The sequence below is a fragment of the Alexandromys fortis genome, unplaced genomic scaffold (assembly GCF_014885135.2).
Source record: "Alexandromys fortis isolate MF-2015 unplaced genomic scaffold, M_Fortis_MF-2015_v1.1 scaffold_19, whole genome shotgun sequence".
NCBI classification, from domain to species: Eukaryota; Metazoa; Chordata; class Mammalia; order Rodentia; family Cricetidae; genus Alexandromys; species Alexandromys fortis.
Genome location: NW_026067890.1, coordinates 10,741,763 through 10,768,440, shown reverse-complemented (window position 1 = coordinate 10,768,440; position 26,678 = coordinate 10,741,763). Strand labels below are relative to the sequence as shown.

At 40.4% G+C, this 26,678-nt stretch overlaps 1 protein-coding gene across 28 annotated transcripts in view; it reads left to right on the top strand.

The window, feature by feature from the left end:
• Ank2 (ankyrin 2) overlaps positions 1-26,678 on the top strand; it is a 513,191-nt gene that overhangs the window by 324,967 nt on the left and 161,546 nt on the right. For all 28 annotated transcript variants that reach the window (XM_050139715.1, XM_050140008.1, XM_050141378.1 and 25 more), the window contains one exon: positions 23,075-23,176. In XM_050139715.1, the coding sequence (XP_049995672.1) occupies positions 23,075-23,176 (102 nt within the window). The remainder of the gene's footprint in view (positions 1-23,074; positions 23,177-26,678) is intronic.

Genomic DNA, 26,678 nt, shown 5'->3' with positions numbered 1-26,678 from the left:
GGAGACTTTTGCAGGCTGACCTCATTTCCCAAATATCGGTGATAGTGAAAAACAATACATTCTTATTCAGTACCATTGCTATGCATTTACATTTGAGATTTCCTAGATAGGTGTTAAGAAATAGGAAGTCAGAGCAGAATGATTGCCAGATGCTAGTATGATTAAGCATGGGCACATATAACGTAATTGCAAACATCAGTCTAAGCATTATTTTGACTGGATGATAACTCTTCAGTTTTTTAAAGCAAATTTTTAGAAAATTAAAGTAAAAAAAAGGGGGGATATCAACTTTTTAAAATTCTGTATTTGGGAAGTAGTATATTATTTTTAGAAGGTCTCCATAGATGGAGGCTTAAATCTAGAGTACAGTTAATCAGACTCTCTCTGGAAAGGTCCAGTGAGTGAATGCTGGAGTCTTCTGGCACAGGGTCTCCATTGTAGACTAGACTACGCCTCTCTGCATTGGTCGTCATAGCGACAGATACACAAATGGACTTAGCTATGGTCACATAGTGGCAAGGTCCTTCTGTTATGAAAGCTTTGACTGAATGATGCAATCAGTAATTAATGATTTTAGTTACTATTTTGCTCATTTATAAAAGTAAAAATGAAAAGTTACTATATACCTATTATGTTATTAAAAGTATATAATCTAATGATCTTTAGTTTTGGAAAATTGTGCAGACTTATAGGCCTTTTGGGTACATAAATTGTAGAAGTTATTTTGAAAGCAGCTTGGGAAAACATACCAACATTTGTTTGCAATTCCTGGTTTTCACTTAGCCATAGCCAATGCCATTTGGGTCTCCATCCTAAGGTGTTTGCAGTGAGAACGAAGGCAAACTCACCTGCTAGACAGATGCACCCCATCCAACTCCATATAACTGGTTGCCGAGCCACGCAGCCGAGCATTCCCACAGCTACTCATCCTGCAAAGGCCCAAGAGAACACCCACCTGTGAAAGTGTCCCTCCGGATCGACTGAGAACGTGGCTGCCTTCCTCATGAAGATGTCACCCCTCCTTAGCTGATGGCAGGGATTGCCTCTGAATCGTGCTGCTGCTTACATTGCGTTAGTCTGCATAGGGCTCAGAGTTCTGCCATTCTCATCATTGCCTTCTCAGCTCCTGAAAAGAAGAAACAGTCAGGGCAGGAGAGAGTGGAGACAAAAGCAGCTACTATAGATTTTTATATAGAGTGGGTCCTGCAGGGATTTTCATTTATATCACTTTTGTGGCATGTGAATTTCATGTTTTATTACAGAAGGGGAAATGCATCACTTCTCAGATTCATCTCTAGTCCCACTTTTTAGGTGGCCTTTGCATCTTTTAATTTCAATTGTGAGCGATGTAGCAAGTCTGCTCCCCAGGATGTTTCTGTCTGGGACATCACCTGAAGGCCTTGCAGCATCCCTGTAAGCTTCATGGGATTTTGACATGATCTACTAAGGCTCCATCAAGAACACTGTCAGAGAACATTATCTTTGCTTTGCCCTATATTCTCATTGCCCTCCCTTATTAATTTACATATTGGTTTACATATACTCTATTGTTTTGCATTATGATCACTTTTTTTTTGTACTTCATTACATCAAATTGATTTTTAAATTCATTCGAAGAGGAAACCATCAGTGTGGCACTTCATCATGAATGTTGTTTAGATTACCCAGCTCGGTTGAGTTTGGAATCATCTTCCCTTTAATGTGTTCCTTCTCAGAGGGTTCCATTTCCTTGCTTCATTTATCTTCATACTTTGCCCCAATTATAGTAGAAACATTTAAGCTTTTTATTTTGCACTTTGCATCATTCCGTAGTCTGCTTATGACTTTGTACTGTGAGCAGTGAGCCCTGTGATATTATAAAAACAAGCCAACACTTTTCTATTAGGTTGATGCAAAAACCAAGTCAACAGCAGCTCTTTACTGAGCGAGACATAGTTATTATAGGCCAGGACGTGTAGCTACAAGATGGAATCCTGCAGTATGGGGAGCATTCTAACCAAGCGGGGAGACACAAGCATGCTGCCTCACTGAGAGTGAAATGACCCAGTGTGTTGGGGGAGGGGCATAGGAGAGAGAGAGAGAATATTGTGAATCCTATTAGTATGTCAAGAGGGTTAAACTTTTCAGGTTTTTTTTATACAAAAGGAATAAAATAGGCAAGTTGAAATTATATAAAAGATAAGAAAAGTTATTCATGTACTTAGATAGTAACTCCAATAAGAGCTAAAGATATAGTAAAAAAAAAAACCATCCCATTAAAGTATTTCAAAGAATAATAAATGATACAAAGCATGGTCATGAACCTTTGGGATATATTATTTAATGATAGAGATCAGAAGTAGGACTTAGACACATAAAATCAGAGTGTAAGACAAAATTAAGCAGTGTCATGAGGGATGAAGTAGATCCTCGTAGGATGCTGATGAAGAGAAGGACCGCTGTAGGCCTTTGTATCCTGGAATGATTCATGGCCAGGGGCATTCAGCAGATCTGTAGCAGAAGAACTTCCATGCAAACTAACTCACTAGAGAGCTGCTGCTATGAGTCTATCAACCTAGACTTTCTACTGATGCCAACCAGACCCTGTCCCCAGGGTCGAACGCCCCCCGCCCCCAGCTCTCCTACACCCTTTAAATAAGAAAGCAAGATGACACCTGGATTTCTAGGGCCATCAGCCTCAGTGCTGAAGCCAGGATCCACTGTGATTGGCGGGTGCCTAGGTGGAATTAGCTCTTAGTATGCAGAATGTCACTCCTGATCATGGAGGAGGGGGAACTTGGAGTAGATCTTGGAAGCTGTTGGAAAGTAGAGTTTGGATTGCTGTGTAGAAGAAATTACACCTCCGCTTTCAGTAAGCATGAGTGAGCCAGGCACTGATCTGAAGGAACGTCCTAAGATGGACAAAGTAGACGTTCCATTAGAGGATTTGAAGGTGCCACGGAGCTTCTGAGATTGGCAACTCGGTTTCCATAAGAGCTACAAAGATATGAAGTTTACTTAGCTTGTGTAAAGACCATCCAGTTAATCTTGGAGTCAGTGGTGTGACATTAGAGTGGTTTAGAAATACCATGTACCCTCTCTAGCTATAAGACCTGCTGGTCAGGCACAGAAGCAAGGAAATTTGGGTAAAAATCATAGGATTTTGTTATTATTATTTTACTATTGCATTACTATATTATACTAATACTATATTTTTATATTATATAAAATAATTACATACTAGTAATATTATGTTACTATTCTTATACTATTATATTATCATTGTTGTAATATAAACCAAGATTTAAAGCATGAACTGTGTACTAGAGGGAGACCACAGACCAAAGGCATTTATGGAGAACTGGTTAGAATTACCTTGAAAGTCACCCAAAGAAACAGATTTCATTGTGGACGCTTTCTAGATGGAGGCAACGTGTCCTCAAATCTGGCTGAGATGGGAAAGTGGTAAAGTTACAATAAAAACAAAGGCGTAGAGGACTAAGGAGTTTCTGCCATCAACTTAAGTTCAAGAAAGTAAAGGAACCTTCCTGTAATTGACCTGTTATCCTGTAAAATAATAAATAGATCTGTCCTTGGGCAGTTATTTACCTGGGTAACAAACAAGATCAATAATTGCATTTTTAAGACACGTGGTTAAAGATTGTATTATTATAGGAGGAATAACTTAATGCAAACAGTAATATCTAACTCAGTACCTGGCTCATCCCTCTATATCTGTCTTATGACGAGTACGTCCAAACCAAACATTTGTGTTTATTTGAGCTCTGTGTTGATTTTTTTCAAGCACCATTTCTTCTGCTGAATTTCCTAAGATGAACTCCACTCCACCCACAGTGTCTCTTCAAGGTCACCCGCCTGGGATGGAGCTGAGAATTCACGAGAGAGAAAGCTCTCCTCTTTTTTTGAGCATTTGCTTCCTTCCCAAGCAGACATCTGCTGCGGTTCTTACTCGTTTCCAGTTCCTGATTTCATTCCTTAGTTAAATTTGTTATGCCACAGGAAACATCCACCTGTTCTGTGATTCCTTTATGTTCAGCCTGAGGGCGCCTTTGAAATTTATGACATTGTATATCACATTTCGTTATAAAAATCTTGGCGGTTTGACTTTTCAATGCTTATGTTCACATCGTATTTGTGTGGGCTTTTGCAAGCACAGGAAAGTCTGTGCACCTTTCTGTAACATTCCCGTATAAGTGCTCAGACATCAGCATGATTACCTGACATGACATCTTTGCAGTGACATTCCTGAGCAAGTCAATTATGTATTAAAGCTATGTGGAAGCTGAGTATTTTGTATTAGACATTATTCACTGAAGCTGGTTTTTGAGGATTTATATGTGCTGCTGACATATAGTTTATTTAAAATCTTAATTTTCTTTTTTTTTCCTCCACTCTACCTACCTGATACTAACGTGTTACAAAAGGGAATTGGAAACAATCTGAGATTTTTTTTTTGTCTGACAGTGTAGGAGTCTCCACAGTCTAACAGTTGCCCTTCTTAAATAAACACACAGTGCACTAAACTTAAATGTTAAGATTGATAAATGATCTAATGAAGAAGTCTCACTTTATCATGGAAAAAGAAATTAGAATTCTACTATGATAGAAAAATGTATTATTATTTCCTGTAATCTGTTATTTCAGTACCTTATCTTTCTAGATTGTTGGCCACCTATGTGAAAGAAGGAAGCATCCACTGAAACTCCTGGTAGGGCTCTGATGGCCAGGAGAATTTCTGAAACATTTTTGAAGCCCCAGTTGTTTCCTAGGTCCCTGAGTTATAAAGAAAAAAGGGATGTGTGCTCATTACTTTTTTACCATTGAGATAAAAATCCCATGGCTGAGGCAAACCTAAGGAGGAAGGGTTTATTTAGCTTTCCAGTTGCAAAGGGATAAGGCACCACCATGGTAGCAAGTGCCAGGCACTGAATGTTGAGAACTCACATCTTGAATTGCATGCACAAAGCAGAAGTTACAAAGTAGAAGTATCTCAAGTTTTCAAACTCTCAAAGCCCACATGTGAATGCTTCCTCCAGCAAGGCCACAACCCTTAAACTTTCCCATCAGTACCACTAGCTGGGGATCAAGTGCTAAAGTACATGAGCCTATGGGGAGCATTCTTATTCAAACCTCCATAGCCTTTTTAGGAGTAAAAGATGATCAACAATTTTCTGTTAATAATGTGACTATTTTACAGATTTGTTCAGACAAGTATTCTGTGTGATTATTTCTTTTCAAAAATGGTTTATGGTGATGTGGGATGTCCTTCTGTATATGTGTTGCTTTTATTGGTTGATGAATAAAGTTGTTTGGGCCATTAGCCTAGCAGAGTAAAGCCAGGTGAGAAATCAGAACAAAGAGAGAGAGAGAGAGAGAGAGAGAGAGAGAGAGAGAGAGAGAGAGAGAGAGAGAAAGAAAGTAGGCGGAGTCAGGGAGATGCCATGTAGCTGCTGAGAAGAACACCGGAATCAGTAGGCCACAGCCTCATGACAATACTCAGATTAATAGAAATAGTTTAACTTAAGATGTAAGAGCTAGTTAGGAATATGCCTAAGCTATTGGCTAAACAGTGTTGTAATTAATATAGTTTCTGTGTAATTATTAAGGCCTGGGTGGCTGGGAAATGAACGAGCAGTCATCATTTCCATTATGGGGGTTCAGTGTAGTAGTGCATGCATTTAATCCCAGCTCTTGAGAGGTCGAGGCAGGCTGATTGCCATGAGACTGACTGAGACCAGCAGGGTGATTTCTTATTAATAAAGAGACTGCCTGGGCCCATTTGATGGGCCAACCCTTAGGTAGGCAGAGAAAACAGAAGAGAGTCCTGGGAGAAAGAAGCTTAGTAGAGAGTCGCCATGATTCTCCCGCTCCAGACAGATGCAGGTTAAGATCCTCCCTGGTAAGCCAGCTCGTGGGCTACATAGAATATTAGAAATGGGTTAGAACAATATGTAAGAGCTAACCAATAAGAAGCTGGAACTAGCCGGGCCAGGCAGTGTTTGAAAGAATACAGTTTCCGTGTAATTATTTCTGGGCATAAGCTAGCCATGCGGGCGGCCGGGTGCCGGGGACGCAGCCCCGCCGCTCCTATCACAACATCAGGGTTTACAGAGTGAGTTTCAGGACAGCTAGGGTTGCATAGTGAGACCCTGTTTCAATCAAAGAAAACAAACCAGACCAAAACGAAATGGCACATGGTATTTAACTTCCTGTGTTTCGTGACAGGATGATTTTTGATGGTTGATGATGGCTTAGTTGATAAAGCCTATTTGGCATTGTGTAGTAAGTACACAGCATGAAAGGTCTAATTAGTCTGTGAAAGGTAGCTCTTCTCAAAGTGTATCCTATGAGTAGCATATCTGAAAATCATCTGTGGTGTTTTAGACTTGGCAGAACCTTTGGAGATCTCCTCAACGTGAATCTCAGGTGGTAGCCAGGAATATATGTTTAAGTAGCTGAAGCACGATCTCTAAGAAGCTCCGAAGTGAATTCACAAGTGAAATCTGGCAGGATAACTACTAGGTGGTGTTGAAAGTGGGGTGGGTTGACTTTCCCGAAGAGACAGACTGGGTGTGTCCTGTCAGCACACAAGGACACAAGAATGTTAATAGGCCTTTCTTGTCGAACTTGTTGGCAACACTCTATTGGTAATTAAGGAAGCCAAGGCCACACGGAGCATGTAGGAACAGAGGATGCTCCGCCACTGCACCCCTGTGGGTTTGTGCATCCTCTTAACAGCCAGAAAGGTTCTGTGCTGTGCTGCAGAGGAGTTTGAAACCACGGCACTTAGAAGACATTTAAGTCCCACTCTCCAAAGCAACTCATTTCATGCATACCTACAGAGAGAAGTGCCTTTATTTGTGCTTTGACCTTGCCAGCTGTCACCAGAAGCACAGGCACAGAGGCACCAAAGAGGTTATGAAATGTGTTCCCAACCTTTCAAAATTAGAATTTGACTCCACTGTCGGGCACTTTGAATAACAAGATTGTTCAGAATTGCCCGTTATTCCCTCTGAGTTGAAGTCCAGTCCGTTATCCTGGCTGCATTCCATATTTCTTCTAAAAAAGTCACACGGCACATGAGAGATGATTAACAAATATCTATGGCCTCATTAGAAGTTCTTATCACATCAACTGTTAAAAGCAAAACCACGGACGTAGTCGAGTTAGCAGTTTGTTCCAGCAAAAGGCAGCTGATGAATCAACCCCGAGCCAGGACTGGAAGGAAGACCAGGCAGGAAGGAAGTATGGACAGAAAAAGGAGATCATGTATGGAAATGGCTACAGCTCTGCATTGGTCTTGTTTGAGTCTGATTGAAGGAGCCTTTTGCTCATCTGGCCATGGTCGGATTAGTTAGTGATATGAGACTGTAAAACTTAGCTGCCGTTTGGTTTGGACTTGGCAATTTCTCTAAGAGTATACTGTTAGCTACGCTTTTATCTGGGGGTTACAAATCCCAGTTTGCTACCAAGGGACTCATGGTAGAGAGTTCTCAGACAACTTCTGGGCAAAATGTACTTTATTTAGTATAAATAATATGAAACAGAAAATATTAAGTATTCCATATACATATATATATATTTATACAACATATTCTGAATAGGCTTTTCCTTCTACCAACTTCTCCCAGTTCCTCCCCACCTTCCCACCCACCAAATACTCATTCTTCCTTCCATAATTAGAAAATAAATGGGGACCTAAAAATAATAATAAAATAAAAATATCAACAAAGCTGTATATGATCAAGCAAACAACAAATTGAAGAAAGAACCAAAAGCATAGGAAACACGTACAGACACAGAGACACACAGAAATGCCATAAAAAGACACAATTGGAAAAGCACAATATATAAACAGGAGACCTATAAGGATTAAAAAACAAACAAACAAAGCTTATGAGACAAAAAAACTTCTTCTACAACTACCATTTAGTCTGCTTTGTGCTGGCTGTCTACTGCTAGGCAGCTGTGAGTCTCTGTATTTATTCCTACCTACTGCAAGAGGAAGCTTCTCTGATGGTGTGAAGCCGAGTGAGACACGAATCCGTGAATATAGCAGAATGTCATTAGGAGGCATTTTATTGCCATGTTCCTATTGGCAGAACAGGAATGTTTGGTTTCTGGCTAGGTCTGTGTAACCTGTCTAGTTTAGGTTCTTGGCCCACCCTAGCAGTGTTGGGTATGGGTTCTATCTCATGGAGAGAACCTTACATTCAATCAGATAGTGGTTGGGTATGGGTTCTATCTCATGGAGCGAACCTTACATCCAATCAGATAGTGGTTGGGTATTTCCACAGATTTTGTGTCACCGTTACACTAATGTACCCTCCATGCAGGTCACCACTGTACATGAGGATTTGTAGCTGTGTTGGTGTTGAACTTTTTCTCCTGGTAGTGTGCAGAGTAGCTTCCGGTAAGACTAGTCAGGAAGAGTGAAGGTTCTATGTAGCCATCAGCTCAAGTAGTCTGTGTTCAGAGTTATGCAGGTATCTTCAGCAGTAGGGTTTTGCCATCAGTTTGTGGAGCGCAACCAAGAGCTTTGTATATAGCTCAGTTTGTGAGTTTCCAGGCTCCTTTGGCCAACAACTTGATTAGGTATAGCCCATTCCTGGCACTGAAGGTTTCATTTGGTGGCAAGAGATGTTCAATTGGGGCACCATCTCTTCTATTATTTGGCAGTTCTAGTTAGATCACCTTCATTTATGTATATATTTTTTACTATTATTATTATTATTATTATTATTATTATTATTATATGTTTTTTGAGACAGGGTTTATCTGTATAACCATCCTGGTTGTCCTACAATTGCTTTGTAGACCAGTGTGGTTTTGAATTCATTGAGATCCACCTGCCTCTGTCTCCCAAGTGCTGGGATTAAAGGGTGAACCATCACCTCCCAGCCATATATGTCTATATTTTAAGACGCCTCTACTTTAGTAGGTTTCCATACGAGCCTCTCAAATTTTCTTTAGTTTGAGCTGTCTCCCTCACCTGCTCTTTCCATTCCATTTTCTATTTAATTCTCCATTCCATATATTTTTAAATTGTCTGTATAATTTATTTTAATTGCCTGTAAGATTAAATACTGAGTCAATGCATTACAAGATAATAAATATTGAATTCCATTAACTCTCCTTCCTTCTCTCCCTCTTTCCTTACTGCCCCCTTTCCTCCTTTTATTCTTTAGTCCCTCCCTCCCCCCTCCCTCCCTCCCTTCCTTCCTCGCTCCCTCCCTCCCTCCCTCCCTCCCTCTCTCCCTTGCTTCTCTTCCTTCTCCCCTTTGTACAGACATACATTAAAGAGCTAATCTTGGCTTTGGTGATGCTTAAGGAATGACACAGCAATCCAGATGTGCATGCCAATCGCCGTTCTCATTTTTGCATATTGTTCATTCAATTACAGCTGTGTGCCAGAACCCAGCCATAAGCATTGCTCAGCCAAGTTGTTAGTGTGCTCGCCTATTTTGTGTCTAAGAACTTGATCTGTTACTGAGACTATATCTATTCTCCATAGGATCACAAGGTGACCTAGAGGTGGAAAATAGGAAATGAAAAGTAAAAAGAAAAGAATTATAAAAACATGAGATGTGGGAATGTGTGTAGGACACCATATTAATTACCCATTATTGATTCTTGGTTATCCCTGAATTCTGTTCTGGAACACTGTATAGAATTAAACAAGTATAAATTTTCATAACTCCTCACAAAAGCTTTGTGAGTCTTTTTCTAAACCATAGTTTCATGGTTCTCTACTACACTAGAACTACATTCTCAAGAATTGACATATACTAACTACGTTAATTCTCACAGCCCCTCCCCATTTTATCATAAACCAAGTGAGGATTATTGGAACTTGATGACTTAAGTTGCACAGTTCATGGAAAGAGACAGAAGCAGGATTAGGAAAGCAGTTCTCAGCATGTCCTGCCGCTGTGCTGGCCCTCTAAGCAAAGAGCAATGGAAGAAGGAAGACGTGAGAGAAAGTAGGCAGCATGTTGTAAGCCTGTGGGCACTGGAAAGTTCTACACACATGAAAAATTGCACGTTTGTAACCCACCCCCTCTCCACACACATATAATTAAGAGTTAAAGAAATAAGAATGAGGAAAAATTAATCTAGAAGAAAATAGGGAAATGTTTTACTGATTTCAGGTCTCGAAAATATAAAAGTAATAAAAACCAAACTCCCATAGAAGTTGAAGTTTACACTTTGTACTTTTTATAACAAAGAGATTAATTTGGTTATATAAAACAACAGAATTTTACAATGTCTCTATAAATATTTTCAAAACAAAAGTCATTTTAAACTCTAAGGAAACACAGACAAAAATCAAAGAAGCCACAAGTAGTTGACAGAAAATTTATGACTAAGTTTCCAAATGTTCCAGAAATGAGAAGGCCATGTCAGATCACAAGACTGTAATGTCAGTGGGGCAAGGCAATGTGAGATCGTGCTGAGGCTGCCTTTCTTAGGACGAGCTCAAGGCCGCTCAGAAATGTGCCCGTCCCTAGCCCTTGAAGTCATTGTCGCATCATTGGGTGTCAGGAGGCTTACAGTCAAGCAGAGAGAGAAACTTACGGGTACTTTCTAGTCATAAAATTGTTTCAAATAATAAAAGTCAATGAGAGTAACTAGTTATGTATAAATGTTTGCAGAAAGCTAAAAATAATAATCTGTCTATAATACATTTGTGAGGTTTAGAATATGTTCCAACCCTTTTACACAGGAGATACAATACTTATTTGGTAAAGTTTTTTTTTTAAGTAAAAGATGGAATGTTATCACCCCAAATTTGTGAAAACATCTCTATACACATATAGAATACATCTATAGAAAATTCTCAAAAAGAATACATGACAATATAAATTATTAAAATTAGGTCATAGGCTATTGTGACTTTAGCCATTTTTTAAAAATTCAGTTTTTAAGTATTCTATGAGCCGGGTGTATATTTATAATTATCTACCCTTTTTGAGATATGGGAGATTATTAAAAGCAAAAGTGAGTGAAATAACTTTGTTTCTACGCCTCACACATTCTTTTAAGAACATGCCTTTAAATATTTCCTTATGCTTGCAACAAGCCATTTCATTTAATGTCACCTTAATTTAGACTTTCGACCGGTGTGGAGGAATGACTAACAAATGCATTTTTACTTTTTAGTAAGAAAAGGAATGTTACTGCTATCGTTTCTTGAAAGTGCGGCCAACCTTTAAGTAGCAGGTGGAGCGGTTAATTAAGAAGAGCAGAGAGAGGTTCTGGACGCTTCTGGAAGCAGTCCCACTCAGGAAACCACTTCTGCCTGTGCACTAGAAATTATGCTGCCTCCGAAGCAGAAGACTAAGTGGCAGCATTGAAGCCACCAATGCAACACAGTTGGGAAAAGTTTTTCTTTCCAGAGTAACCGTGATAATTGTGATGGTCACACTCTAGTCCTATGTGTTGAGCATAGCACGCAGTAGCATTTTGAGATAAAGCAATCGGGCCCTTTGGATTTCCAACTCTTGGGTTAGCCTCATCACAAAAAAGGAAATATTTTCATTCTGGATACGGATGAAATTGCTGACTTTGCTGCAAGACGAGAAAGGGAATCGGGCACCAGAGGATCAGAATGAACGCTGAGCCAGGAAATGTGGTAGTAGCCACCTGTTCCCCAGTCAACGGATGATTAATGGTCAGAACTTATGCAGGGATCTGGGGACGGTGGTGATAAATGGGGGGTCCCTCCAGCAAGACTGGGCTTACTCTCAGTTCTGTCATTTTCTACCCCCTCCTCCAATCCACGGGCAGGTGGCACAATTCCACTGAGCCTGGGCTTCTTCCCTTGAGAAGCTTATGAGGATTATTAAATAAGATTATGAATGTATTTGCCATGTAGTGAGACTAGCTGTTCACGTTGTGCCTAGTTACAGGGTACTAGAAAGAAATGCATGAGTGTGTATTGCTTATTCCGTCAAGGCGCTGAGAATCTAGTGGCAACAGCCCAGACGTGCACACTAAACAGGTTGCGTCTTAAGTCTCAGGGATAGATAGAGGGCTATAGGGAAAACAGACTTCTAATAGGATGTTACATTTGTAGAGAAAATATTTAACATGAACAAATCACTAAAACTGCATCTATATCTGTATATCTGTATCTGTACACACCCACACTGTCTTGTAAAATGATTATGCATGATTGCTTGATTTGGTGTTTGGTGAGTGTTACCTTAAAACAAGTTCAGTACATAAAACACATTGTAATTAATTCTCATTCTTATGCTTAAAATTGAAGCCAGAGAAGGAAGGCACCGGTCAGGATAAATCTTACTAATGTTAGTGTCTGCTGGACACAGTCAGCGAAGACTTAATGGCTGTATTGGTGAGGAAACACAGTTAGAAAACAATGCGTACCACTGGTGAGGAAACTTAGAAAATACAAGTGGTTCATGCCTAGCAGCACAGGCCTAAGAGTGGCCCTGTGTCCTCACCAGGCCATGTTTCCCCTGGTGGTTTCCCCTTTTACACGCCACCAGCCAGAAATGACAGGATTGCGGTACTCTCTCCGCGAAGTTCTCGGTATCTCTTACTTTAACAAATTACCGGGACAGAGCGGATCTGCTATCTTGTTCTCCATCCGTGCTCAATAATGAAAACGTGTTATGTCAACTAAGTCAAATTTGGCCTCGAGTGTAGTTTTTGCTTGTCACTAGTTGTGAACAAGCACCCCCTCCAACCTTCTTCTGAAACTTTAGGGGTTTTTACTGAGTTGCAACAGAATTAGCTTTGTAGTATAAGCTAAATGTTAAAGGGGGGTTGCTGAAGGCTTTGTGAGTTTAGGATACTTGATTTTCGAAGCCTCTTACCCACTGCGTGTATTACATATTGTCATTTATCAAACACGTTATTTTCTGAACCAATTTCCCATTTTGTCCTTTACACTTTGGGTGTAAGATTACATGCTCGCGCTTTCAGGGACAGCATAGAGTGAAATTTAAATTGTACAAGCCGTTTCTGATGACTGAAATTAATGGCACAGGGGGATTAAGTTTGGAAAGTCAGCAGGCTCCACCCCATGAGGAGGAAGTGGTATCTCAGTTATGTCGTGGCTTCACGGGGAAATGACAGCTGTGGCGTCTCAGTGTGCTCTGAGTTCTCAGTTTCTCGGGTACACATGCACACAGCCACGTGGAGAATTTCTGTTCTGTCAAACAGAACTTTCAGCCACTCTTATAGGTACGGGCAGGTCATCTGCGGTCCCTTCTAGAAGCAGCGCAGTGAGCCCTTTATTGTTTCTATGACACTGCACCTGCTGGTTCTGTGCCGGCCATGATTTCACCCAACATCTTCAGAACCCTGAATCAAATACAACATTGTTGTCCCTATTTTTATGTATGTGAAAATACGGATCATTCCGAGGTTGGATCCTCTCGCTTCTTCATTTAGCCTCGAACATGTAACCATCTGGCACAGAGTACATGCTTTGGAAATAATCAACTATCGGCAAAATAACTTGGTGTTAATGACTAGTTATCTTTAACCATTTGCTCTTGAAATACTTACTTGATTAACTTAATTTCTTTATTTCTAAATGGGATACTCTTGTTTTCCAATGTGCGTACATTTAGATTGGTACAGCTATGAATTCTGTCAGGAATTTCATACACCTTAACTTAGTGAGTCACACTGGGGAATAGTTCCCTTGTCATATGGAACACATGTATGCGATTTTCTTTTATTTGTTTTAAACTTAGCATTAGATCTCTTTATATTGGAGTAATGTGGTTAAGGTAAAGAAACTGATGGAAAGGAATTTTATATGTTTAATTTGCCATAATTCTGGCATGCTAGAATTCTGGTTTTGTCTTCATTGTTTGTATTGAGCATCCATGTGGGCTGTAGTATGTAAATATGTATGTTACAGGTATTTGAATGTTTGCATATTTATAGAAACATTTCAGAGCCTTTCATCCTCCTGTAAAGCCCGCATGCTTTGGAAAAAGGGATACATGAATATGTTTCCAACAATTAAATGAACATTAGAACGATGGGCTCTCGACATTTTATAGAGGTAATGAACTTAATAACAGTTCCAATGAATGGGCTTAGAGACAAACGATTTCTAATAGACAGCACAATTACCATACGGAAACTTCAGATACCTAACGATTAGAAAGACTTAAAAAAGTCAAGAATTCCAAATATTGCATGAACAGTTTGTGGGTTCCTTATTCTCAGAAAATAAAATATTGTTCTGGGACAAGAAATGATATCATAAAAATCATGAATTTGAGTTTTTATGTTATATTATATGACATATAATAATGTAGATATTAATACTGTCAAAGATTAGAATTTGAGTTCAGAATTTCATTTTGAGTTTTGCAATTGTGATGAGTGGTTATTCAGCTGTAATTAAGTGATACCCTCAAGAAAAGGTAATCTCACTGGTAATTATAGGCAGATTCCCGGGTGTTATAAATGAAGATCTCAGTCTGTTTATATTTCCATGTCCGTCTCATTGGGGCCACACGAAATCATGAGCCTAAGGAAATGTATTGCAATGGAAAAGCCTGTGCACGTTCTTTTAAAATGGTGGTGATAATGTCAGGGAAGTCACTGGGCGACTTTTCCTTCAAGACTTGATGCTTGGTTCAACCTTGAATAATTCAATGTGAAAAGAGCAATCTAGGTGAGACTGAGCTGTGTGGGGGGCACGGTCGGCACCACAACGCTGCTCTGACTGATGGATGTCTGCTTTCGAGCAGATGGTCTCTGAAGCCAGAGAGTAATCAGACCAATGGGGACCAAAATCACATTGCCTGTCTCAAGGGGGCGGTCGTGAATTAGCACCGCAGGACGTCTAGCGCAATAAAACACCCATGAAAGACATTTTCACTTGATTGGGCCTGTTTCTTTCATATCATGAGAATTGTAAAGCACATAAAGGGAGATGAAGCTTAATTTAGGTCCATTTAGCCTCGTCTTTAAGTATTGCGTTGGGGTAAACTTTAATATCTTGCCTGGGAAATACGCTGCAATATCTTAGCCCGCTGATTAGCCGGGGACCGGAAAGCATTTCATTCGCACGTATCTTAGATTGTCAAGCAGACTGTTGTAGCATAACTCTCTCTTTTTCCCCGACCAAGAGCTGTTAGAGTTGATTATTATTCATCTATGAAACCAACAGTGAACATCCAAAAGGGAATTCCTTTGAATTTGTATACATTTGTATACATTTCGTGGAAGTGGGATGGACACTTTCACGCATTCATCAACGCATGTTGGGTTGATGCTGGTAAAAACTTTCTTAGCGGAGATGCCTGGCTGATTGGAAATTAGGAGCATGATTAAGGATAGGATTTGTACATATATAATTTTGAGGGCTGGTGATATAGCTCATTTGATAGATTGCTTGTTTCACATGCAAGGAGTAATGAGGATTAGTCTCAAAATCACATAAACCAAGTAAGGTAGAGCATGCTTATGACTCCACCCATCCAGGAGTGGAGGCACTTTTTTCTTTTGCTACATAATAGGTTCAAAGCCAACCTACAATACATAAGATCCTAAAACAAAAGAAAAAGACATATTTCCTTATTGTACAATGAATATCAATTGAGGACCCTTAACTGATGTCTGAGGGCTGTTTAGACTTCAACAGAATGTAGATGTGTTAATGAACTTTCAGCATAGGGGCAAGAGGGGTGGCTCAGTGGGGCAGGCCAACCCCTTTTCCCACAACAGGGTCTCACTTTGTGACCATGGCCAACCTGGATCTTGCTATGTAAACCAGATTAGCTTCGAACTCACAGAAGTGTACTTGCCTCTGCCTCCTCAGTGCTGGGACTACGGACGAGTGCCCCACTCCTGGCTATTTGCTGCTCTTGCATGGAACCTGTGTTCTGTTCCCTGCACCCACATGGTAACTCACAATTGTTGGAAAATCCAGTAGCAGGGGCTCTAATGCCCCTTTTTGCCCTTCTGTGGGCACCTGTGCTACAAATACATACATGTAGGCAAACAATTACAATCGAAATAAAAAGAAATCTTACAATTTTTTTCCATCTGGGTGTGGTAGCATATGCTTTTAATATTGAGGCCAGTCTTGTCTACATAGTGAGTTCCAGGAGAACCAACCGAGGCTACACAAGGAGACACTGTCTAAAAAGGGGAAAAAAGAAAGAGAGGCAGAGAGGAAGAAAGAAAGGAAAAAGAAAGAAACAAAAAAGAAAGAGATAAAGAAAGGAAAGAAGATGAAAAAAATCCAAATGTGAGGCTCATTTTTTTTTATAGTGTTGGGACATGAAGTACAGATTTCCATGTTATTTTAACTCTTGAAACTGTTAGCGAGTATTATAGGAAACCCATGACATTCAATTTAGGACTTGTACATTTTGCTTGTCTTTACACAGCATTTTGAGTTCAGTCAAAACTTTCACGTGTTGCATAAGGGGTCAAACGTAAATGTTAGGTATTCTGATCACTCCCAGTTTCTAAAAACATTGAACATAGCAGCTTTATCTGGTGATAATCCTTGTGCAAATGTATGCCTACATATTAAGAAGAGAGTGTGTGGAATCCTCCCTACTGGAGAGATAGTCTGTGTTCCAGATCCCTTTTGTTTCTTTGTACCCATATACCCCAGGGTGTATCCATGTGCTCTGTTTTGGTCATGGCAAAAACCTTCTGACTTAAACGAGACCATGTATGCACGCCTGTGGATGTGATTCCTTATGTTCTTTTGCATTCATCCCCTTCAGGAAAAGCCGCAGATTGTGAAACAAACAGCAGGTTTCTTCCGTGCCTGTAGCCAGACTATGTGCTGTTACATCCTCCCTGCAGTTCTAGGAAGTGTGTTTTTTGATCATAAATTGGTACCATCATGGGCCTGGAGAGACAATTTGGTGGTCAAGAATACTTACCACCTTTTCCGAGGCCCCAGCTTGGGTTCCCAGTGCCCACACGGTAGTTCACAACTGTCTGTAACTCCAGTTCTGGGGAATCTGATGCCTCTTCTGACCTCACCTCTGAGGACTCCTACATGTTTGTGGTGTACTCCCATTCACCCAGACACATATAAACATGATAAAAACAAGTATATTAAAAAACCAATATCATACAATTCATTATCGATGAAATGGGAGTTTTAGCTGACCCTGTTTCTAAACAGAGATCCAAGAACCTACAACACGAATCCTAATTGTACAGCTCATTTTCTCAGTGTTCACATTGTTATCCCCCACCTCCCAGTACATTTCACTAAGTTTTCTTGACTTTGTGTTGCCATCGATCACAGGGTTGCCTGGTAAATGACTGCGTTTCTACTAAGCTATAATGATTTCCCAAATCAGTAAGTGAAATTCCACAGGATTTAAACAGCGTGACTTCCTTCAGTCGGCAGAGACTTGCATGTGGGGTGGTGGGATGTATCCCTACTGGAGATGGGAGGGGGATGGATGTTCTTTGTCCTTCTGTTACGGCTCAAGACTGCCACCCAAGTCCCACTCTTATCCCAGTCTCTGCCAGTCTTAAATAACGGATCTATTCATTTTAAAGTATAAGGGACCATTTATGATCCCCAGTGTCATTTCAGTGTTAATAGAATATTAAAACCACGGAACCCAGTAAACTCTATGGTAACTTGAATTTCGGGCAAAAGCCTGAGCTCCTGCACCCCTAAGCCTAGGCACCTGCCCTTCTATGCTAATTAAACAAAAAGAGCAAAAGCAGACAGAGGTATTTAATCAATACTTGAGTACAGGAAAAATTAGGGATCCAAGTTCATCTGCAAGGTACTAACATGTGTGTCTTATTTAATTCGGGGTCGTATTGGGGTGAGAGATCACGTAATTAAGGAGGGCTGGCCAAGTCACCATCCCACTGATCATCTTCTTGGTTCTAGTTCTGTAAGGTGGCTCAAAAGCTGTCATCGCTCTTGCTTGAGGATATTCGTTCTGATTCTGCACACTTTTTTGTCATATCAGATCATTGCCCTCTTCTGGAGGTTCCAGGCAGGCAGGTACAGCCTGAACAGAGAATGAACGAGTATCATACCTGTCAAGCAGGAGTTTCACCCCAAGCAGCTTCTAAGTAGAAGTTGAAACTGAGAACAGTTTCTCAGAGGGTTTCTTCTGCCCTTGCTGCTAAGTTTGTGCAAGTTACCCATGTAGAGGTGACGTCAACATCGATGTCGGTGCGCACTTTCTGCTGTACTTCCTTCCGACTTTCAGTTTGTCAGGTTCTCGACTATCCTGCCCTGTCTCAGGACCAAACTGTCAGAGCATTCTCTTTCTCTACCACAGCAAAACGTTTTACATAGAACACACACAGAGACACAAACATGTGCACACGCACTCGCGCGGGAGCGCACACACACACACAATAAATATGAATGAATGAATAAATAGATAAATCCCAAACCAAAAACATCCATACATGCCCTCTAGATTTCTCTTGTTAGGCACTCATTTAGAAAAACAAATACCAAATAATCTGGTTGTGCTCTGTCATAGGCTAGCCAGCGACATGACCTGCAGCATGCTTTATTTTCCTTGTTAGTTTAGTATTGAAATAATCTAATGATAAGTGAAATTATTTTTGAATCTGGGTAGTCATGGGCTCCGAACCTTTGCTGGAGCATTCCTTTAGGATATAATCGGCCTTGGGAACACACATTCCTCCTCATGCTCATGCTGGGTGCAAGAAAAATCCTATTTTGCTGATGCTCGGATACAAAAATGGAACTGTGTCAAGACAAATTGGAGAGGAAGCTTTTCTTTTTTGGCTGGAGATGTCCCATGAGAGTTACAAAGCGGGTGCACTTAATGATACCCATATGCTGCTTATTAAAATATTCAGGCAGAACGGAACATTTGTCTTCCTTCCCCGGGAGTGGAGCTTTACAGGCTGAAGTACAGTTGCTTGTAGGGTGTAAGGGCCCTAGGGACAGACACAAAGTAGCAGAGCAGAAAGAGGGGTTAGTCCCTGGTGTGTCTAGACCTTCTCCTAAAGGAGTTGCCATTGCTTCCTTTTGCCTTTATTGAGCTTTGATGTAAGAATGTTCCTGACGGAATAAAGTAAACAGTTTTGAAAGTTTGCTTTCTTCATGCTCAGCCTTGATTTAAAAGTTCTACTTTTCATAAGCGATGGGACAGAGACTGACAAAAATCCCCCTTCCCTCCCCTCCTGTCTTCTCCCCTCTCTTGTCTTTCTGTCTCTGTCTCTGTCGTCTCTCTCTGTCTCTGTCTCTCTGTGTGTTTGAGTCCTCTTTTATCTCCTTATTGATTAAAGGTAACCATGCTCCCGCTGTCAAAAGCTGTTTTGTCAAGAACTGTAACCACCGACTGACCTCATTGTAGGACACAGTGTATTGACATGTGCATTTGTCAATGTTGTACAAGAACGAGAATACATATTTCTGTGTAAGGGTATGAATTTGAACTTCAGAATTGTTTTTTTTTCTACATACAAATTTTGGAAGTTTATTTTCATTCTGTCCTGATAATTCATGGTTTTAGTGTTTTTGTTTTTGTTTTTTTTTAAAACAGGGTTTCTCTGAAATTCATGCTCTTAAACCATATGATAACAACCGTTTCATTTAATGCATTTCCTCACTTGGGGAAAACTAAGTTCTTCAGTGGGGTGGAAGAAGAATCTGCCTTAGAGGTTCCTGGCAGGATGGCACAAATGTTACATTTAAAACTGGGAATACTATTTGCTAAAATTTCAGGGTTTTGCTCTAAGTCTTGAACTTGTATCCATTTTTAAAAATTTAACTGGGAAAATAGACAAACAATTAAGAACACTTGATACTCTGTAACAACAAAAGCACCTGCCCATTCTTCAGGCAAGTTTGGCAGAGGGCCTTGTGGACTTCCTGGTGTTCACTGTGGTCTTCAGTCTATCTCAGCTTCTGCCCTGATGTCCTATGCTTTCAGGATGGTCTCTCCCTCTCCCCTGGCTTGTTTACTGCATTTTTTGCTTGTTTCTCTAAGAACAAAACGCAACTTGATCTTTTGCTGTATTGGAGCCCTAGAGACACGTAGAGACATGTAACAGATGTCTCCTAAAACTAAAAGATTAATTTGTGTTTATGTATGCATGTGTATTTGTGTGAATATATGCCCTGTGTGTGGAGGTGCACACAAAGGCCAGAATAGGGTATGGGGTACCGGGAACTGGAGTCACAGTTGGTTGTATGCTGCCGAATGTGGGTGCCGGGGCACCAGACATTGGTTTTCTGGAAGAGCAGCGAGTGTTGTTTAGCCAGGGAGCCCTCTCTCCAGCCCCATCAACTCCCTTTTATTTTCCCACTTTCCCCCTCATTTGCAAATGAAGGAGTTTCTGGGGCTTTCTCACCTAGATCTTGAGTTTAGTTTTTGCTAGTTGCAAATAGCACTAGGTGTAGCCAGGGGGCATTTCCTGTGCAGCACTTACATCATAAATGACAGGGTTTACGGAGGACTTGTAGACCAAGGTCGTGTGTGGTCCTGCTGAAGTGGGGGAATCTGTACTGTTTTCTACTTTGGAAATTTGCATTGCTGGGGATGTAACAGCAACAGCAGAGTTTTCTGACTCTGAGTCTGATAAATGTGAAATAAATCTTGAATCTTCCCCCATCCCCGAGTAATCCTATGACCTAAGAAACTTTCTAGACCTCTTCCCTCATAACGATACACCATTCTTTATAGTCTTACTATGAATCTTGATTATTCAATGCGTATGGCTCCGTTAGCTCTTTTCTTGGCCCACAGTAAACCCTCAGTAAATATTACCTACAATCATTTGCTTCTTGCACAAATTGTAAGTATTTCCTTTGCTCAGTTTTTAGTACAATTTATAATAAATCTAATTTGGAAAATTGTTGTTTACATAATAGTACTTCTAAAGTTTACATGTGGGACTTTATGTTATTTTATTTTTATAAATTTACAGCAAAAAATAAGATTTATTGTGCGCTCTTCATAGCACCATGTGGCGCATCAAGTTTTACTTACTTGTAGCAAGAAACTCAGAGGGGGAAACCCCATAGGAGTTTTTAACATTAGCTAAAAACAGCAAAATAATTTCATAGAAGAAGCATTTTGAAGTGAGTCATAATTTAGTCCCTGCATTGCAGATGGACTCAGGGCACTCTGCCATGGGCATGACTTTCAGGAAGGATGTAGAACGAGACATCCTGGGAAGAGAAGCGAGGCATCCCGGGAAGGAGACTGTTCCCACACTAGTCACACCGTGAGGCATCTCCAAAGAAACAGAACATGGATTCTGGGTGTCTGGATTTCGGCCATGCTGTTCCCTCTTTAAGCATCTGGCTGGCTTGGAAACCTGTAACCCAAAGATACTCAGACTGATGTGAGATCATTCAGTTCTTGGGTTTTCAGGGTTCCTGAGTGTAAATCACTTAGCAATGTGCAAGCAATCATGTGTTTGAAACTCCCTGAGAAAATGTTCCCATTTCTATTACCTGCCCATCCTCACAAATTTAAAAAACAGCTTTGACAGAGTGTGCCAAGAATCCCTGCCAAGCGTAGTCTTCTTTGAGGGAAGGAGGCTATGCATTTTGCTAAGGGGGATGTTGTTAAACCTGAAAGAAAACAGAAGTTATCAAACTCAGCGCTCACATCCAAATATGTGAATTACGTCCCTCTTCAGGCCCCTCTTCTCCTTGGTCAGATAGTATACCACAAGAAATTTATAATAGTTATATAAATGTCTTTAACCTTGACAAAAGTTTTTTGTCATTATTATGTTAAGGTTTAAAAGTCAGAATATTTATCCAAGCCCCGGGGCGATGGTTGTAACTCTGCCTTTGGAACAGTTCTCTAGACTTTTCACGAGGCAAATGCAGCTGATTTTCCCAGGACCAGAGTTGCGGAGACTGTGGGAAGATGAAAACCTTAAAACAAAAGTCTCCATCCAGAGAGCTATCATCTTTTCCAGGGCATTTCAGTCTGGTATTATGTCAGCTGGCTTACATTTAATAGTGTTTTCCCTGAATCACCAGGAGGACAAAATTTGCATCAGCCCAGTCCACACCTGCCAACTGATGCTTTCGTCCTCTGCAAAGCTCCTTATTCTCCCAACGTGAGGCTGGATGACTGGAGTAACCCCAACTCAGTGTCCTTCCGCTAAGTCATCTGGAATCTAACAGTAGGGAAAGAGAGAAAGAAAGAAAGAAAGAAAGAAAGAAAGAAAGAAAGAAAGAAAGGAAGGAAGGAAGGAAGGAAGGAAGGAAGGAAGGAAGGAAGGAAGGAAGGAAGGAAGGAAGAAAGAAAGAGGAACCCAAGCAGCTTTTGCTGCATCTAGTTTTAAACTGTTTTTTTTTTTTTTTTTTTTTTTATTTTCCATCAGGCTCCGTATCCATTCACTAAAAACCCAATGAGAAAGCAAATGAACAGGGGCTGTGGATATAGTCCAGTGCACAAAGCACGTGCCACACTAGCCGAGGACCAGAACTAGGATCCCCAGAACCCACATAAAGATCTTAGCAGGCATGATGGGAGTCCCAGTACCAGGGAGGCGGAGACAGAGGAACCCAGGGCAAGCAGGCTCGGTTGATTAAGTCATTGGTGAGCTCTCAGTTCAATGGCCAGACCCTTCCTCCATAAGGAAAGTAGAACATAGGGAGGGTGGTGATGGAACAAGACACCTCACATCAAATCCAGTCCTCCGTGAGCACATATTTTTGTGCAGACCTGTTCACAGGGCCACTCATGCACATGCACACAACACTCAAGCATGGAAAAATAATATAATATTTTAGATTCAGTGGAATTTAGTGGAATTTTGCATAGTGTAAATTCATCCTTGAACTGGCTGAAGGTTTGGGATAAAGCAGTAATGGTCATTTTCATTTTCACGGTTCCTTTGAATTCTTGTGTGTACAGAGTGTGTTTCCCATCTATGTCAACATCCACAAGCCATGGTGTGGTTGCTGCCTCATGCTGTGAATGGTAGCTCAGTGTCTGAAAGCTGGCACGGAAGCGTTTCTCAGCCAAAGCTTGTCCTATGTGTAGTGCCCACACTTGCTGTAGCTGGAGCATTTGATGTTAGGCTTGATTCACCAAAGGGCCTTTTCTTTCTCTTCCAGTCTGACAGCAATGCCAGCTTCCTCCGTGCTGCCAGAGCAGGCAACCTGGACAAAGTTGTGGAGTATCTAAAGGGGGGCATCGACATCAACACCTGCAACCAGGTAAGCGTGGGGGGCAGGCTTTGGCCCGTGGATCAGGAAGCACCCAAGATCCAGGCAGAGTCTCAGAGCACAGGGCTCTTCTCTGTTCATAGAGCTTTACTGAGGTAGCAGGAAGTTGGTCTTGATCCAAGCCAATTTGTAGCAATTTCCCAACTTTTGAAGTGTCAGGGTTGGGTTTTAGAATTGCTATTTCCAGTGAGGTGTAGAAAAAATAAATAAATTCAGAATCAGTATTTTCTTCTGAAATGATGTGACCCTCCTGATCTGATATAGTAATTAATCAAGAATGATGTATTATAACTTGATAAAGTCCATCCTCAGCTACAGAGTGAGGTCAAGGCCAACCTGGGCTACCTGCATAAGACAGTGTCTCAAACAAACAAAAGTCACACAACAAAAAAGCTGAAAACAACACCTGTTTAGAAATATGGTTAATTCTGAGGATATAGAAAATTACTATATTAGTTTAAATCAAGTGTCTGGATTATGAATTAGGGATAAAATTATTTATTTTTGATATTATTTTCCCCCAAGAGTACTGATATTTTCTTGACATTTTGATGAAGGTTTTTCTACCATAAGTTAAAGTGTCTAGGAGACCCCAGTAATCCTATAGTTTGTAAATGTTGTTATTGGTGGTGGTGTTTTTGTTGCTGTTGTTGTTTGTGGTGGTGGTGGTGATGTGTGTGTGTGTGTGTGTGTGTGAGAGAGAGAGAGAGAGAGAGAGAGAGAGAGAGAGAGAGATACAGAGACAGAGAGAGACAGAGAAACAGAGAGACACTAAGATGAAAAGCTAAGTATTAATATCATGTTTATATGAGGATATTTTCTGATTTCAAATGATCCAGGAGTGCTTGGATGCTGTTGCTCCATCCTCCTATGCATTTGGCCCACTTTTCTTAAATCTCTGGGCACAAGCTCCCTAAGCTGTGGCTTGTGACCCGTGCAAGGTATAGAAGTGAATGTGCTGTCACAAAAAGTTCTTAACAAGAAAAGGCTCTGGGGTGTGGGACAACCAGCATCCATTGAAATCAAATGATAATGAACCCAAGCAGTTTCTCTCACGCTTTCTGTGCTCTGCGGTAGAGCTTCTCTTCAGCCCTGGTCCTAGACCCACAGCATGAGCACTTTGGCCTCTGGAGCGGACACAGCCTGAACATACGCAAAGTTTTCTTCTCATAAAGAAATATAATAGTTTCATTATAAAAAGAAGACTTTAAATATTTCCCTACCGCTATCTTTTCAGCATGCCAGTGTGAAATTAGTATGTCTCTGGATTATATTGTATTAGAATGTTTGGTTTTTAAAATTGCTATATGAATTCCTGACCTTAGTTTCGTTTAAAAAAAATTAAAAGAATTTTTGAGCTGTGCTTAGGGACAGAATTTTCAATGGTTTCAGAAATGATGCCAAACATATTTCTCCAATTTTCCAGTATGTACTCATATGAGATGGCATTGTTAGAACTGGGACAATGAAATCAAAGTACCTCCCAGGTGGTGGTGGTACATGGGAGGCAGAGGCAGGTGGTCTGCACAGCAGGTTCTAAGAACAGCCATGGCCAAACAGAGAAACCTTGCCCCCCAAAAAACAAAAAATAAACAAATAGATACATAAATAGATAGATAGATTAGATAGATGATAGATAGATAAATAGATAGATAGATAAAACCAGAGTATCTAAAGATCTTCATTTATCAAATATTCAGCCAAGATTTAACTTCCCTGTAAACATAAACAAGCACATCTGTCTCAGTGGTGCACAGATGTACCTTCATCTTTAGTAAATGGTAAAACACAAAACTACCTTAAAATAAATCTCCTCATGCTTCATTATTAGGAAATGTTTGATTTATGTACCCGCTTTATATTTCTATACGTACTCAGAGTCCCATGAAAATTTCTTGAGTAGAAAGGGGTCAAAAGTGTAAGAAGGTTAAGAAGTCTTGCTCTGTAACATTGAAATCAGTAAATCTCTTGAATACTTTCTAAAATGCAGCCTGGTTATTTATCATTCCCAAATTATTATCTTCCTAAATTCCCATTTATTCATTTCTCCCCCAGTTGTGTCACTAAAGCATTGGGAGAGCCCAATGGGAGTTGCCACATGTTACCTTCCAGGTGTCCTCTAGGGTCTTCATCCTGTTAGTGAAGGAATTCGGGAGCAGGCTCCAACAACAGCTACTGCACCCTTTGATTTCAGTTACAACAAAGCTCAGGGAGGCAAGCTGTAAATCCAGCTGTCAGGAGGAAGGTGTTCAGAAACAGGGGGGGTGGGGCATGCAGAGTTAAGCTGGCATGGACATCTGCCACATGGTGGCAGGCAGGGGACATCACCAGAAATTCTACCACAGTTACTAAGAATTCTACTAAAATTCAAATAAAATGTAAAACTGAAAATAATTTCTAAATACATATGTGGATGGAAGTGGCAGTTATTGAAGCCTAATTATCCTGTTTCTAACTAGGTGGCATTCACATGCTATGGTATAGGGACCAAGAGAAGAAAGCATATTCCGCGTTTGTCTTCTAAGCTGCGGTTTCCAGGAAGCATTGTGACATACAGTATAAGAGCCGGGACTCTCTGTCCCTGTTGCATTTCTCAGTGAAAGACAATTTGGGCTGTACCTGCTTTCTAAAAATATCACATATGTTGGCGCACTAAGGGTCCTTAAACTGAAATTAGGATCAGATTTTTTTTTAAAAAAAAACTTCATGTTAAGGCAATATTGATGTTTCGAGGATGACAAGCCTTCAGCAATAAGCTAATACATTCAATAATAGCATTAGCAAGTGGGACTCTGACTAGTTTTGGAAGTCAAGTTAAAAAGGTGGGTACCAGAATCCATTTTCTCATTTTTTTTTCATGCTGAAGGACCTTGGGCAAATTCCCTCCTCATGTCTGAATTTGCTTATCCTTACTGATCATAACCACCTGAAGTCAGGGTTGCAGATAACTTGAGGGAATGCTTGAGAAGTTCCTAGTGCAATCAACACTCCATGGATATTTTGAACATGACAGCCTACGATGGATTAGGGCAGTCATCTCATATTGATTACTGTTGGCAGAAGCAGTACTATTTTCATAGGTAGTACAGAATCTTAAGTGCATGTCCATGGTCTGTGCCATCAGAGAGGAAAGATTATACTTAAGTGTAATTTGGTAACAGTCAATACTTATCTGGGTTGTGTTAAACTAAGATGTTTTTCTGCATCTAAAATGTTTCTCATAGATGCCATTTGGATTCATCTGGTGTAGCCCTGTCTTTAAAAATGCCAAGAACAGTATTACTAGTTTGGGTCTTAATAAGGGCAAAAAAAATGAATAAGAAATAATTGAATTCATGGAATTTAGAGCAATAGAATACGTTTCAGTTTTATAAGTAGTTAAATTAGACATAAATATATTTGTAAAACATAGCTAACTATCAATATGATTGTCATAGTTTGCTTTCTGTTGCTGTGATAAAACACCACGACCAAAAATAGCGTGTGGATAAAA